The sequence below is a fragment of the Haliotis cracherodii genome, unplaced genomic scaffold (assembly GCF_022045235.1).
Source record: "Haliotis cracherodii isolate W230 unplaced genomic scaffold, xgHalCrac1.p SCAF_14, whole genome shotgun sequence".
Classification (NCBI taxonomy): domain Eukaryota; kingdom Metazoa; phylum Mollusca; class Gastropoda; order Lepetellida; family Haliotidae; genus Haliotis; species Haliotis cracherodii.
The window spans coordinates 27,609,606-27,625,205 of record NW_027266269.1 but is presented as its reverse complement, the minus strand read 5'-3'; the positions used below and the strand labels follow the sequence as shown (position 1 = coordinate 27,625,205).

Here is a 15,600-nt window from a genome sequence, read left to right as displayed (position 1 = left end):
TCGGGGCGAACCGGGATTCGAACCCACAATCATAGGTTTCTGGCGTGCCCAAGGGACGCAACTCTGCACAGCGAATCGCGGCGCCTTAGACGACTGGGCCACCCGTGCCCTCCGATGTCCAAGTGAAGGTTGAGAATGATATGTTTGTTTGTTGTTTAACGCCGCACTCAGCAATATGTGAGCTATTTGACGGTGGTCGGTAAATAATCGAGTCTGAACCAGACAATCCAGTGATTGACTCTTAGGCATCGATATACGCAAATGGGATGCGATGACATGCATCAACCAGGTCAGCGAGCTGGACCACCCGATGCCGTTAGTCGCCTCTTACGACAAAGGTTTAGTATGAAACTGGTTAACACGAACTTAGATCGATAAATCCTCCCAGAACCATTGTTTAATAGTTGACCCCCGCTTGTCTCGAGCAACGAATAGCTCGACATACATCTTCTATTCGTATGTATGTAGTTTAATGCCGCACTCAGCAATATACCAACTATATGACGACGCCGTGAAAAGATCGAATCTATCCAGACGCTCCAGTGACGCTTTCTTACAAATCTTTACAAATAAGACCGCCTCCGTGGTCTAGTGGTAGAGCCTCCGCCCGGAGAGCGGTAGGTCCGGGGTTCGATCCCCGGTCGCGTCATACCAAAAGACGTTAAAATATGGTACTTGTTGTTACCCTGTCTGGCGCTCGGCATCAAGGGGCTAAAACAAGGACTGGTCGGCTCGGAGTCAGTATACTGTGTCTGAGTGGGGTATTCATGTTAAACTTCGGCATGGTATCTCAGTGTGCTAGCACTATATATCGGCATCAGTCTGGACTAGTACAAGCAGCCACACAAACACACACACGTACATGCACGTCGCTTTAAAGTGCAATAATCTTGGACGCGACGTTAAACCCCATTTCACCTCACCTCACCTTTACAAATAAAACATTTCTTTTCTTTTCCCAGGTACGTCTCCGTCAGAACATTACAGGGAACCTCCCTGCCTGACATTGGTCAAGGGATATCTGGGGATAAACTGGACACGATCTTCATCTACAGGGAGAAGGTCACGTGTCCTTCCATCACAGACACAGCCGCTCTCCTGCTCCAGATGTCTATATAGAACCCCGATGTCTCGATGTACAGTAAACTACGGTTATAACGAACACGCTTAAAACGAACTGACTTACTTTTTTGGTCCCGACTATTTGCTGTAGTTATGCTGTGTATATGCTTATAACGAACTACGGTTATAACGAACTAAAATGAGTAGTCCCTTTGAGTTCGTTATAACCGTAGTTAACTGTACAGCCCTTGGATTTCCTAAAGCTATTGTGACTATGTACTACAACACTTGATTCTGATATGTGTTGACTGTCTATGCTGTCTATTTCAAATGGTACTGTGAGTGAGTGAGTGAGTGAGTGAGTGAGTGGTTTAACGCCGCTTTTAACAGTATTCCAGTTATATCACGGCGTGTCATCTTAATGTTGGAGGAAAGCCCGAAGTGATGCAGGTGTCAGACGTTTACCACTTCGGTGAAACCCACGAGCACGGGTATGGTGCTGACAAACCTAGAAACATAATCGGGGCGACTGGGATTCGAACCCACAATCATAGGTTACTGGCATGCCCAAGGGACGCAACTCTTCACCGCGAATCGAGGCGCCTTAGACGACTGGGCCACCCGTTCCACACCATAACGAATTTATTATGCCGAAAAGTTTACACTCTCCTGTATCCATTTCGCACATTTTGACTTTTCGCAGAGTTTTCCTCATCGGTGCTAACAGCAAAGCGTTTGACAGCCATTGCTGATGTCAAAGGGAGACCACTCTTCAAAGCTTATTGGCCAAACCCTGTTGAAATTTTTTAACTATAATCTAAAAAATAGATTAATGTCCTTGCACATAAAATTATTGATAGCAAAACACAAAAAAGTGTCAAATAACGAGTTTCGGCACCAGCATTTCCATGTGAAATATGTGAGGTGGGTGATGGAAAATTAAAAATGGATGTTATTGGCGGTATACGGTCTCATATTAGGTCAGTAATAACCATCTTGGATTTTTAATGACGTTATACGGGCTCATGTGGGGTTAATAGTTCTGCTCTCTGATTGGTCAATCTCACTTTGAGTCATAATAAGTGTTAATATACCATGTTTATCATGTACTATAATGTTCCTTATTGATTCAATAATTGAGCTATAATTTATGCAATAAAACATACTGATGCACTTTACAGATTTTTTTTTCAATATGATTATACAGTGAACATACTTGGAAGCAGAATATAGTTTAATCTCCGACTGTTTTAATTCCCATAACCTGGATATGATTATTATGAAAAGATAAAAAGAATTTGAGAGATCTGACAATTTATAGAGCAATACATCTTTTCAGAATTGTAACTGGCGATTGATTTGTTTGTTGTTTAACGCCGCAGTTTGAAATTCACCCCATGTCTGATCATAAGATTGATCAAGGAAGTGTGCCCTTTCTGTGCTGCCAACATTAACGGCGTTCTACCATACTGACCCCTGGAATTGGTCTCTCGAGAAAGAAGATCTGTTACGATGTCTGAATTCCCTCCAAGGCAAGCTATGTGAAGAAGGTTGTTACTTTGTTTGTCACGTACTGACAAATCAATACCAGGCGTTTGAATAAGGCGATCAAATTCATTTTTGTCCCCATCTCGAGCAGCAAGCATTATCGGGGTCCGACCAGTTTTCTTAAATTTCTCCTTTGCTTCTGTATCACTTAAGTTAATGGTCTACAGAAACAATTGAATGTATTACATTCCTTTTGCAGTAGATGGGGATGGCAAGTTAATTTGTCAAAAACAAATGTAATTGTTTTCAGAAATGGAGGTATCATTGCCAAAAATGAAAAATGGACATATAGTAATTTCACCTAAGAAATGTTGCTTATTTTAAATATTTAGGCTTGACGCTATTATCTAAACTATTGTTTTCCCGTTACTTATGGGATAACAAGACATATTCCTATCCTGAAATTAGAAGGGAGAATTCCGTGAGTCAGTGATCAGTAAAAGAGATGTTCCAGTATGTATTGTGAGGTTCAATGTGTTGATATAAAATCACAGACCTCTTTTTATAGTCTAAAAAGTACAGGAAACACCACTGATCAACGTCGGAATTCCCTTGATTGGCCAAAACATACAATGTGTTCTTTAATTACAATTTTGGTTGGTTGAAATAGATTAGGTAATTTACTTATAGGAATTTGATTGGACAGGCCGAAATGAGTTCTTATAGGATGTGTCACGTGACCGTGACATGATGGTAATTGCGGTAATTACGTCAGATTAAGTAAAGTTTGTTTTTACAGCCACTGTCTGTATGTCTATCCAATGGTCATTAAGGTAATTTACAGGTCAAGAAATCAATAGATTGAATTTTTAAGTAGACACTGGCGATAGCATATGGTTGATGTTAATTAGTTTTGCTAGGTCCGCTTGGCCTTGACATGATGGGTAATTAAAGTGACATTTCAATGTTACATGAAATATATGGCAAATATGTGCAAAATATATACATACAAATAAAGTATAGAAATAGTTATATAAAATATATGGCAAATATATGCAAAATATAAACATACAAATAAGGCATAGAAATAATTACATGAAATATAAATGGCAAATATGTGCAAAATATAAACATACAGATTAATATAAAAATGTGAAATATTTTATAATAAATTGTGCACTGTCACACTATCAAGGTCAGTTGTGTGCAAACAACTAACATCGCAAGCATCAAAAGCAATTATACCTATCTAAAAAATTTCAAGCAAAATATATATGTATCCTTTTCTACAGCTTGTACTATATCGGGTGCCAAATATAATGACGCTATTGAAAAAGTACATGCTACCTACTTTAAGCTCTTTTAGTGGTTGGAAAAAATGTTTCCAAAAAAGCAACAGGACGTTATCCTCTTCATGTACTTAGTCAACTTCGAATGACAAAATATTGGTTAAAATTACTGAGGATGGAGCCACAAAGATATCCTTACTGGTATTATTTCAGTTACAACTGAAAGCTCTCGATGACAAAGGCAAAACGAATTGGGTGTCCAATGTCTGATATTTATTATTTTTATGTGGCTATTCATTTGTGTGGATATCCCAATATGTGGGGGATACAAATTTGTTCTTATACTCTTTTAAAGAAATGTTACAGGATATGTATAGTCAAAACAGGCCTGATGGTATATCTTCTTCTCGTTTCCTTAGCCATAACAAGGATATCAAGTCTGCTAATAGAACCAGAGAAGTAAATAAGTATGTTAGATGATAAATCGCTTATTGGGGCAGTATGTAAACTCATCAGGGTGTCATAAAACATTTTCTGTGTACGTTTAAGACGTAGATGTGTAATATGGGGCGTTGAAATGGGTATCTGTAAAAAAATGCCATTTAGGAGAAATTGAGGATGAATTTCATGTTTTAATAGTATGTGATAAGTATGAACATCTTAGAGAAACATATATTCCATGTTTAACTTAAAAACAAGATGTTAATGATCAGTCTTATAAAATCCAACAACTGTTGTGTTACACGTTCATTAGCCATGTTGTTGAAACAAATATTCTCTGTCCGATAGTTTTTATATATCATGTATATCACGTGACTAAACCAATGAAACTGAAAATGTCAACTGTACAATGGGCCATGTGGCCTTAAATACCGAATAGAAAAATCTATCTATCTATCTATCTATCTATCAAAATCATTACAACGTCTCACATACTCTTCCTTGACATAGCAGATTTATGTAAAACTTACACTTTCTAACTAACGTTTTCGGTGCTTGCAAATAGCTTCGATTTTCCTGTGTATTCGGATGAAAACATATCGAATTTAAGATCAATAAAAGATCATTATTGTCATCTTGCAGTTCTTCAAAATACAGTGTACCACCTTAATCAACACTGTATATATTATTCGGGGGCACAGGTGGCCTAGTGGTCTAAAGTGGCGCGATTTGATGTGCAGAGTTGCGTCCCTAGGGCACGCCAGAAACCTATGATTGCAGGTTCGAATCCTTGTTTGCCCCGATTATGTTTCTAAGATTGCCAGCGCCATTGCCAGCGCCATATCCATGCTCATGAGTTTCACCTAAATTGTAAACGTCTGAGACCTGCATCACTTTGGGCTTTCCTCCAACATTAAGCTGACATGCCGTGATGTAACTGGAATACTGTTAAAAGCAGCGTTAAACCCAACTCACCACTCTGTTGCCTCCCCTTTTGTTGTCTAATGGGGCTGTCGGGAAGCCTATTGGTTAAAGCTTTCGCTCGTCATGGGTTCGATTCCCGACATGGGTACAATGTGTTAATCCCATTTCTGGTGTCCCCTGCTGTGACATTGCTGGAATACTGTTAAAAGCGGCGTTAAACACAACTCACTCACTGTATTTATTATTCAGACATTGCACCCACGTGGAGAACTGAACCGAGGTGCATGTCATTGGCATGACAAGCTAAAGCTTTAGCCATTGAACATCTTATCACTCCTGTCGTAAAAAGTCAACTGCTGTAGTCTGGAAGTTATATATGCTACAATTCTTTCATTTCCACTTTGTGAAGCATAAGAACGACAGTTTCGGCCGTCTGTGTCCAAACTGTTCAGATCACAGTTTTTCTCAACTAAGTAACGCACTATATCTTCATAACTTTTCTCAGCTGCAATCATGACAGGGGTCATTCCATTCTTTCCTTTTTCATTGACATCAAAACCTTCTTTTTCCACGAGGTACTTCATAACATTCAGTTCTGCACCAAGGCACGCCATGTGGATTGCACTGTTTCCGTCTCTGTCAACAAGTTTGGAATTCACCCCATGTCTGATCAGAAGATTGATCAAGGGGGTGTGCCCTTTCTGTGCTGCCAACATTAACGGCGTTCTACCATACTGACCCCTGGCATTGATGTCCATCTCTCGAGAAAGAAGATCTGATACGATGTCTGAATTCCCTCCAAGGCAAGCTATGTGAAGAAGGTTGTTACTTTGTTTGTCACTTACTGACAAATCAATACCAGGCGTTTGAATAAGGCGATCAAATTCATTTTTGTCCCCAACTCGTGCAGCAAGCATTATCGGGGTCCGACCAGTTTTCTTAAATTTCTCCTTTGCTTCTGTATCATGTTGTTTGCTGTCGATGCCGTATGTTGTAATCTGTGCACCTGCATCAGGCACTGTGTCTACATTTTTCTTTAGTGCATCGACAACTGTGGTAAGTTCAGCAAGTTTTGAACGGAGTTCCTCCATTTCATCCACTACTTGCCTTGATGTACTTGCCATTTCTTGTTTCATTGTAGCAACAGTGGAACTAGCTTCAGAAGCCTCACGTTTAGCCTCCTTTATTGTATCGGTCACTCTGTTAAGTTCAGTAAATTTGGATCGGAGTTCCACCATTTCATCCACTACTTGCCTTGATGTACTTGCCACTTCTTGTTTCATTGTAGCAACAGTGGAACTAGCTTCAGAAGCCTCGCGTTTAGCCTCCTTTATTGTATCGGTCACTCTGTTAAGTTCAGTAAATTTGGAGCGGAGTTCCTCTATTTCATCCACTACTTGCCTTGATGTACTTGCGACTTCTTGTTTCATCGTAGCAACAGTAGAACTAGCTGCGTCAGCCTCATTTTTAGCCTCCTTTAGTGTATCGGCCACTGTGTTAAGTTCAGCAAATTTTGAGCGGAGATGATCCATTTCATCCACGACGTGGACGTTACTTGCCACTACATCTTTTAACGTGGCAATAGCAGAACTAGCTTCAGAAGCCTCGCGTTTAGCATCTTTCAGTAAACTGTGTATTTCTTTAGGTGTCACCGCTTTTATTATTTCCAGAATCTCATCTTGCTTGGCATTTATTTGAATGAATTCCCTTGAGGGATTGGTTTCTTCCACTGTTTTATTCACCCCCTGTCTTCTTGTTCTTCTAACATTGTCTTTCTTGGTCTCTGGCGTCACATTACGTGGTTTGGCATCACAGTCTTCATCTGTAGCAGACACGGTGGAGTCTCTTGTGGCACCACTACCTGTTCTGTCTAGACAAGACAAATCTGGGTTTGCTGTAATTGTAATATTCGCCATTTGTGTATTCGACAATGAGGAGTCTGTGACAGACGTGTGGTCCTGCTTTACCGTATTATTTGTTATGACGGTTCTGTTGGTTATGTCCTGTTGCTTCTCGGAAGCATCATCTGAGTCTGTTTCAGACAAACGCCCACTTGCAGACAATGGATTCTGGATTGCTTGTTGAACGTTTTCACTGATATTACCTCGACCTGTCACGACATTGTCACGAATGGTCGGTTCATAGTTGATATCACGTCCAGCTGCAAATGCTTTGCCGACAATGCCACCTGAGACTCCAGTAACGACAAGCCTGGTTTGGGCATCCTCGTTTCTCGTCGAATTTTGAAAGGCACTTGCAAATACTTCATCGGCAATTCCACCTGAAACGCCAGTAACGTCAATTCTGTGTAGGGAATCCTTGTTCTTTCTTGCTGAATTTTGAAAGTCACTTGAGTCATCTCTTTTTGTATGATTACTATGAACCGCCTGTCTCACGTTATCAATGTCATGGCTTTTTTCAGCAATCTCGTCCTTTTTATTGCTCTCAGTTCCTGCAGTAGATTCCTTCCCCGGTTCCACACTATGATGAGTAGAACGAGGTTCAGTAGCCACTAAGGTTATGACAGACCATAGTCCCGGTAGACAGATGCAGATATTATACCATCCAAACCATGCACGCACTGGTAACACCCAAAGCAAAACTTCAACGAGAAGCATTGCAATTCTCCCATCTGAAAAACAGATGACATTGCACTATTTTAACATGCAACTGGAGTTATCTTTTGAAAGAAAATGATAATATCTGTAATAAAAATAATAATTAAATCTGCATAATTTCGAATTGGCGAATCTAGCCAAGTCACATCACAACACACCGCAATATGAATTGTATCATAGTGAGTGAGTGAGTGAGTTAGGTTTAAGGTTGCTTTCAACAGTATTCCAGTTATAACGCGGCGTGACAGCTTAATGTGGGAGGAAAGCCCGAAGTGATGCAGGTCTCAGACGTTTACCACTTCGGTGAAACCCACGAGCACAGGTATGGTGCTATCAAACCTAGAAACATAATCGGGGAGAATTGTATCATAACATGTATTGACCAAAATACAGCCCTATGCAATTCCTTATTTGGACTTGTACTATATGTACCAATGTTTTTTCAGGTAGACAATTTACTTTCCTTTCATGTGTTTGTGGCGGTTGCCACTGGTGGTACAGGAAAGGATAGTTTTGCAAAAACATGGTATCATCACTATTTGATAGTGATTCATAAACACATTCGGGGGCACGGGTTGCCCAGTCGTCCGAGGCGCCACGATTCGCTGTGCAGAGTTGCGTCCCTTGGCCACGCCAGAATCCTATGATTGTGAGTTCGAATCCCGGTTCGCCCCAATTATGTTTCTAGGTTTGTCAGCACCATACCCGTGCTCGTGGGTTTCACCGAAGTGGCAAACGTCTGAGACCTGCATCACTTCGTGCTTTCCTCCCACATTAAGCTCACACGCCGTGATATAAGTGGAATACTGTTAAAAGCGACGTTAAACCCAACTCACTCACTCACCATAAACACATTCTTGTGAAGCAGTCGTAAAATTAACACAGAAAATTATTGAAAGGGTTTTCAACTTTCATATACCTTGCGTTGAACAATTAGCCATAGACCAGATAGCTATAGCATGGTATTTCATCATGTCAATGGGAAACATATAGATGAAAGGCGTCATCAAACAAACAGTACGTGCTGTATCCCAAAGTCTTGACGACCTTGGACTCTGTGATGGGGTGAACAGGTTTATGTAGTGCAGGACCATTATAGCTGGAAAAAAACAACCAAAGTATAATTATCTTTTTGTTGAATCTTGAGCAATGTCGTATGTATTATTATACAGTTTACAATGTGTTAGACCCGTGAAGATTCCGGGGGTAGAATAGGTCTTCAGCAACCAATACTTGTCGTAACAGGCAACTATGGTTGTCTTAGGAAGCGACTAACGGGATCGGGTGGTCACGCTCGCTGACTTGGTTGATGCATGTCATCAATTCCAATTGCGTGGATCGGCGCTCATGATATTAATCACTGGATTGTCTAGCCCAGACTCGATCATTTACAGACCGCCGTCATATAGCTGGAATATTGCAACAACAGGTGTGCAACAACAGGTGTGCAACAACAGGTGTGCAACAACAGGTGCAACAACAGGTGTGCAACAACAGGTGCAACACACCAGAAAAGGGAAACGGCAATAACAGGTGCAACACAACAGAAGGGAGGAATTGTTGTTGTTGTTGAGTGCGGCGTTAAACAACAAACAAACAACCAAGTACAATGTGTGAAAGGGAGGGACACATATCTCTTCCAGGTGGTGTATGGAAAATACTATTGCATTTCCTCATTGTTGGACGATGAAGTGACTATTGGTATCATCAACACACCACAAACAGACCTATTGCATTTCCTCATTGTTGGACGATGACGTGACTATTGGTATCATCAACACACCACAAACAGACCTGGGGTGGAATATGTCACGAGCACCTCATTGCTCCCCTGTGTCGGTAGGGGGCGGTCGGATAGCCTGGTGGTTAAAGCGTTCGCTCGTCACGCCGATTAACGATGACATGCATCAACGAAGTCAGCGAGCCTGACCACCCGATCTCGTTAGTCGCCTCCTTTGACATAGTCAGTCGCCTTTTACGGCAAACATGGGTTGCTAAAAACCTATTCTTCCCTGGATCTTCACGGGTCTTCTATTTAGTATACTGCTTGCGTGTACTATCTAAGTGTGCTCTTAGTCTTGGCCAAATAATGTTTTACTTAAATCCCAAATGCATAGTTTCAATTGCTAATTTGCCTAGAGTCGTATGCCCAAAAGGTGGTAGTTCATAGGACAATCTGCTGGATTCTATTCTGCTGCTGGAGTATTACATTCCTGTATGCCTATGGTGTTAGTGTGCTAGAATACTGCTTACATTTGACATCGCCCTTGTTGGCGCTCCATGATGGGCAAGGAACGGGTTTGCTGAACCACATTAAATACAACCATGGGGGAAGAAAATACGAAAACCCAAACGGCAACTATCAGAATCTGATTCTGAACTTGATTTATCTGTAGAGGAAACAGTCACGAGGTAATTGTATTCCGAAAGAGGTACTTGGGCTCGGTTCTTGTCATGGAAGCTTAGGGGGATCGAACTATAGCGTCACTTTCATCATTTCTTTTAGAAAAGGGACTTAAAGGTAAAGCTGGTGAGTTGAAGGATGTCCAAGAATTGCGTTCTGGTGCTCATTTCATAGGATGTACTAGAAAACACAAGCCATCAATTTGATGATTTTAACTAAAATTAGCTAATATCCTTGTATGCTGTGTTGCACACCATGCCCGATATATAAGCAAAGGCTTAATTCGTGACCTTGATTGCAGTCTAGCTGATGAAACCATTGACGGAATTGTATCAGAACTTCGAGGGCAAGGTGTTATTGAATTCAAATGACATATTGTACATATATTGCAAAGATGGCCGTGTATTTCAATTCGACACACATATTTTTTTTATACTAAAGTACTACCAAGTTCACTTAACGTTTCTATTTTCTCCACATTCCATGACCTACTCGCTGTTTCAAGTGCCAGAAATTTAGGCATGGACAGAATTCATGTACGTGCAAGGATACTTGCTTCAGATGTGGTGAAATTGATCATGATGGAAATACCTATACTAAACCTATGAAATGCCCCAACTGTCTTGTTGATCATATACTAAGCCTCTAAAGAGACTCATGTCAAGTTTTTTGTTTGTGAAATTATTCCTTGGGTAAATGAACTAAATAGTATTTTGTAAAGCGACGCATTGAAGAAACACTGTTCACTATTTATATCATTCATTTTGAGCAGGGGCGGTCTGGTAGCCTAGTGGTTAAAGCTTTCGCTCATCACTCCGAGAAAGACCCGTGTTTGATTCCTGACATGGGTACAATGTGTGAAGCCCATTTCTGGTGTCCCCCGCGGTGATATTGATGGAGTATTGCTAAAATTGATGTAAAACCAAACTCTTGCATGTTTAGTGCAAATCAAGTGCAAAAATGCACGCATTTTCTCCCTTGCCCATCCTTTGTCCACCATATAAAAATCCATCAAGCATTTCAAATTCGATTTTGAAAAAGGACAGAAAACATGGCTTTATTAACTGAACTCAAGAGAGGCGTTGCCATTGAGATGCTTCATTCAGGAACAATGTCAAATGCAGTGGCGAGGCACTTTGGATGTCATATGTCTAGCATCAACAAACAGGCAGTGTCCAAGACCAACCTCATTCTGGACAGTCGAGGGTCACTACTCCAGCGCAAGACCGTATTATATGGGTGACACATCTGCGTGAGCGACAGGGACGTGCAACACAGGCAGGTGCAACCATTCAAGGTCCACGTCAACACATGTCAGCCAACACCGTTCGTCGTCTAACAGCAGCAGGAATCAGAGGTCGTCCATCAGTCCATTTTCTCATTCATTGCCCTGTCTTCAGCCAATTTGACATGTTCTCGGCTCATCCAATTCATCTTGGATATATTGGAACTATACAATGGTTATGCCCGCACCAATATTGACGTTTTCTTTTGTTGGTTGCCCAGCCATGTGGGTATCACGATGTCTGATGCTGCAGCGAAAGCCTCTCTCAACAAATCTGTGACACCACCTCTTATCCGATACAGTGACCATAAGCCTGTTATCAGGTATTACATCATTGTCATTGAACCAGGTTCCATATGTTTCAAGTTGAAGATCATCCGTTTTCAATATCTTGTATGGCCACCATTAGAGTCCAAAATAGTGGCCTGGGGAATGGTCACCCACTCTTCCTGCCTGCAATGCTTGTGCCAACTGTTCTGTGGTTGTTGCTGACATGGTCTCAGTCGTTGATCCAGTGCGCTGATCAAGAGTGTCCCATGTCCCATAGGACCTGGATGTTGTGATTCCTGAAAATGGCTGTTCGGTTTGGGCGTTTTCTTGTTGGAAAATGACTTTCGCTTTTTGCATAATGGGAAGAACGTCTGCCCGAAGAATCTCAACCGTGTAACGTTGTGCCGTTAAATTCCCCAGAAATTGCACCTGTTCTACCAGTGTAGGAGATGACTGCCCACATCACACTGCCACCACCAAATCTGTCCTCTTCCTGTATGCAGTTTCAGGCATAACGTTCCCAACGATGCCTGTAAACATGATGTCTACAAACAACACGCATGGGGAAGCATGAAATGTGATTAATCAGTCAACAAAACTTGTCTCCATCGCATTTGTGGCCATACTCTGTGACCTTGGTGGTTCTTTCACGTGAATGTTTGTTTTTGTAATTTGTTTGTTTGTTGTTTAACGCCGCACTCTATATGACGGCGGTCTGTAAATAATCGAGTCTGGACCAGACAATCCAGTCAATGACATCATGAACATCGATCCACGCAATTTGGATACGATGAAATGCATCAACCAAGTCAGTGAGCGTGACCACCCGATCCCGTTAGTCGCCTCTTACGACAATCATAGTTGCCTTTTACAGCAAGCATGGGTCGGCAAGACCTATTCTGACCCGGATCTTCGCATATGAATCTGTCTTGTGCTCCAGTAGTTATACATGGTCGACCGGATCTGGGAAAGTCGGTTGCCTGGTAACAGTTCCACAGTCTTGTAATGATGCTTAATGGTAAGTGGAAAAACCTGGGTACGGCCGAAGATTTGCCTGTATGCAATCGGCCGGGAGCGTTGTTGTTGTTGTTCCGTCAGTCGTTGCATATTTTCGCTGTTTACTTGCTGTAGGACTGTGATAGCATGCAAATGAAACCCAACGTTTTCATAGCCCAACAAGTGATGGTGCACGTGCATGTCATGTTGTTGTGTTTCGGCGCCAGGCGCTCACGTGTGTTTTTGCGATTTTTCTGCAATACCTAATTTTCTCCATACCAATCCATGCAGAAATGTCAGATATGTACAATTTCACAGTCATTATATCAGATATTTACAATTTTACAACTTTTGCTTTTCTTATTTCCAGAGTATAATAATAACAACAATGATATATTTTGTGTAAAATGTTTGATTAATTGATTCATGGAATAGAATTGAATAGAAATAGAATTGATTTAACAGTTTTGATGTACATAGTTATTTATTTTTAAATTGGTAGTGTATAAATTATTAACTCAGTTTTTGGTGGCTGTGCCCTAGACTGGGGTTGACGTAATATAAAAGTGTTGTCCCCCTGAGATTGTATCGTAAGACCATGTCGTTCAAAGAATTCTTGAAACTACAACTAAGTTTAATCGTAGTACACATGTTCATTTTAATTTGTCATTACACTGCATACCAGCAGCTAGAGGCATGGTGTAAACCTAGGGGATCCATGCAGGTAGCACGCGTACCGTAAGTCCCTATGGACCCTAGTACAGTCCCGTGGCCTAGTGTCCAGATTTAGTCTACTACACAGCCCACTGGCTCCAATTAAGGGTCCCATCAACGTTAAGTGAGTGAGTGAGTGAGTGAGTATGGTTTTACGCCGCTTTTAGCAATATTCCAGCAATATCACGGCAGGGGACACCAGAAATGGGCTTCACACATTGTACCCATGTCGGGAATCGAACCCGGGTCTTTGGCGTGACTAGCGAACGCTTTAACCACTAGGCTACCCGACCTCCCCCATCAACGTTAAGAAAAGGGAAACAGTTATTTTTTGTCAAGTGTAGTTGGCCACGAAAGATACCTTATCATAACGCGTCCTTTCAAAAGTATTCGCATTGATTGCTTACGTACTGACAGGTATGATCATCAAGTCCCGGAACTCTCCCATGTTAAGGTACGTCACGGAAATATCCATTGGAAAATTTGCATCAGTCCAAAACATGATGCTAGACCTGAAAACAAAGAAAGAATAATGTACTCTCAATTAATGTTGAACGCGACTTCAAAACCCAAATAACCTCACCGGACTTGTGCGAGTATCCAAAATTATTTCGCTATGCATGAAGGAATTAGTATTTTGATTAATATATATCTCACCTAATTTTGTTCATGGTAAGGACAATCTCGATGTGTAAAACGGGCAAAACATAAATGCTTTGAAATAATGAAAACAATGTCTGGAATAGATTAACAATTAGTGTTTCCGTGTATCGAAATTGAACGAGACATGCGCCTATTTGGAATCAATTTTACGTAATCAAATCCCCGAAAGAATACTTCAAAACAAATGAAAAATGTTGGACATGTATTGGTTGGCTATTATGTGGTTATTTCTCCTCATCTCGTCTCAGAATGATAGAATAAAAGTGGGCAGGGTGGCCCAGTCGTCTAAGGCGCCGCGATTCGCTGTGCAGAGTTGCGTCCTTTGGGCACGCCAGAAACCTATGATTGTGGGTTCGAATCCCTGTTCACCCCGATTATGTTTCTAGGTTTGTCAGCACCATACCCGTGCTAGTGGGTTCCCACTTTCAGCTGACACGCCGTGATATAACTGGAATACTGTTTGAAGTGGCGTTAAACCCAACATTCACTCACATAGAATAAAAGGTGCGAAGAAAGCTCCATGGTATGGAGTTATCAGGATAATCGTATAAGGTTCCACTAACAGGGTACATGGCACGGTTTATATTTATTCATATGTTTTACACATCCTTGGAGAAATTTAATAAACAAAAAAAGAGAAACCCCTTGATAATAGGAATACAAAACAAAAAAAAGTAAATCGTTTGTGACTAACACGCACCTGGCAAATCCTTAGACATTGCTGTTCTGTCTATCGAACGACATGAAGGACAATTCCAAGACCAAGACAATTCATCGAAAGATATGTGCATATATATTTAACAAAAAAGAGTGACCATTTTGTTAAAGTCATATATTTAGTTTTAGTTCAAAATAAAGCGAAACGGCTATTCATTAATCTGTTTATATTAATAATTATTACAATATTGACCATTACGCTCAAAAGGAAATACGTACATGCTGCAGTACAATTTACATTTCATCTCATACACTTGTATAAGGAAATAAATATCGCATACCACACTATATAAAACGTATCCATTTCTTAGGTTAATGTTCAAACAACGGGAGATTATCAAAGAATAATAAATATGTGGCATATATCTCCGTATTATATCATTTTGAACATTGATAAGTGTCAATAGTAAAACTATTTGTGCGAAAAAACATTGATCCAGTACAGATACATGAAGGAGAATAAATATACGTGCCTACTCACCACCAAGCTTAGCTTTAGCTTTACTGTTGTCGTCTTAAACGTGTGAATGCTTTTATACAACATTGTCATGTGAGTTGTGACCCGACCCTGAGATACGACATGTTTGGATATCAACAGCGACAGCTAGTTTCACTGTCTCGCTGTGTATTCAACTGTTACGTTATTTTTTTCACAGTGAGTAGAAAAATATTTGTTTACGTCTGTAGAGCTCAACAGTTTCGCGGGAGCTTGTAGTTCCAGGAAAGGGT

At 40.8% G+C, this 15,600-nt stretch overlaps 1 protein-coding gene across 2 annotated transcripts; it reads right to left on the bottom strand.

Annotated features, from left to right (window-relative positions):
* Positions 1-3,639: 3,639 nt before the first annotated feature.
* On the bottom strand, positions 3,640-13,998 carry LOC139460663 (uncharacterized). 2 transcript variants are annotated; one of them, XM_071242142.1, is made up of 3 exons: positions 13,903-13,998; positions 8,742-8,921; positions 3,640-7,836 (listed from the first exon to the last, which is right to left on the bottom strand). In XM_071242142.1, exons 1-3 carry the CDS (start codon positions 13,991-13,993, stop codon positions 5,516-5,518), a joined length of 2,592 nt encoding a protein of 863 aa, XP_071098243.1. In that variant the 5' UTR covers positions 13,994-13,998; the 3' UTR covers positions 3,640-5,515. The 2 variants fall into 2 exon arrangements, with proteins under 2 accessions (XP_071098243.1, XP_071098244.1); XM_071242143.1 differs by having other exon boundaries at positions 13,899-13,979.
* Between the last annotated feature and the right edge of the window lie 1,602 nt (positions 13,999-15,600).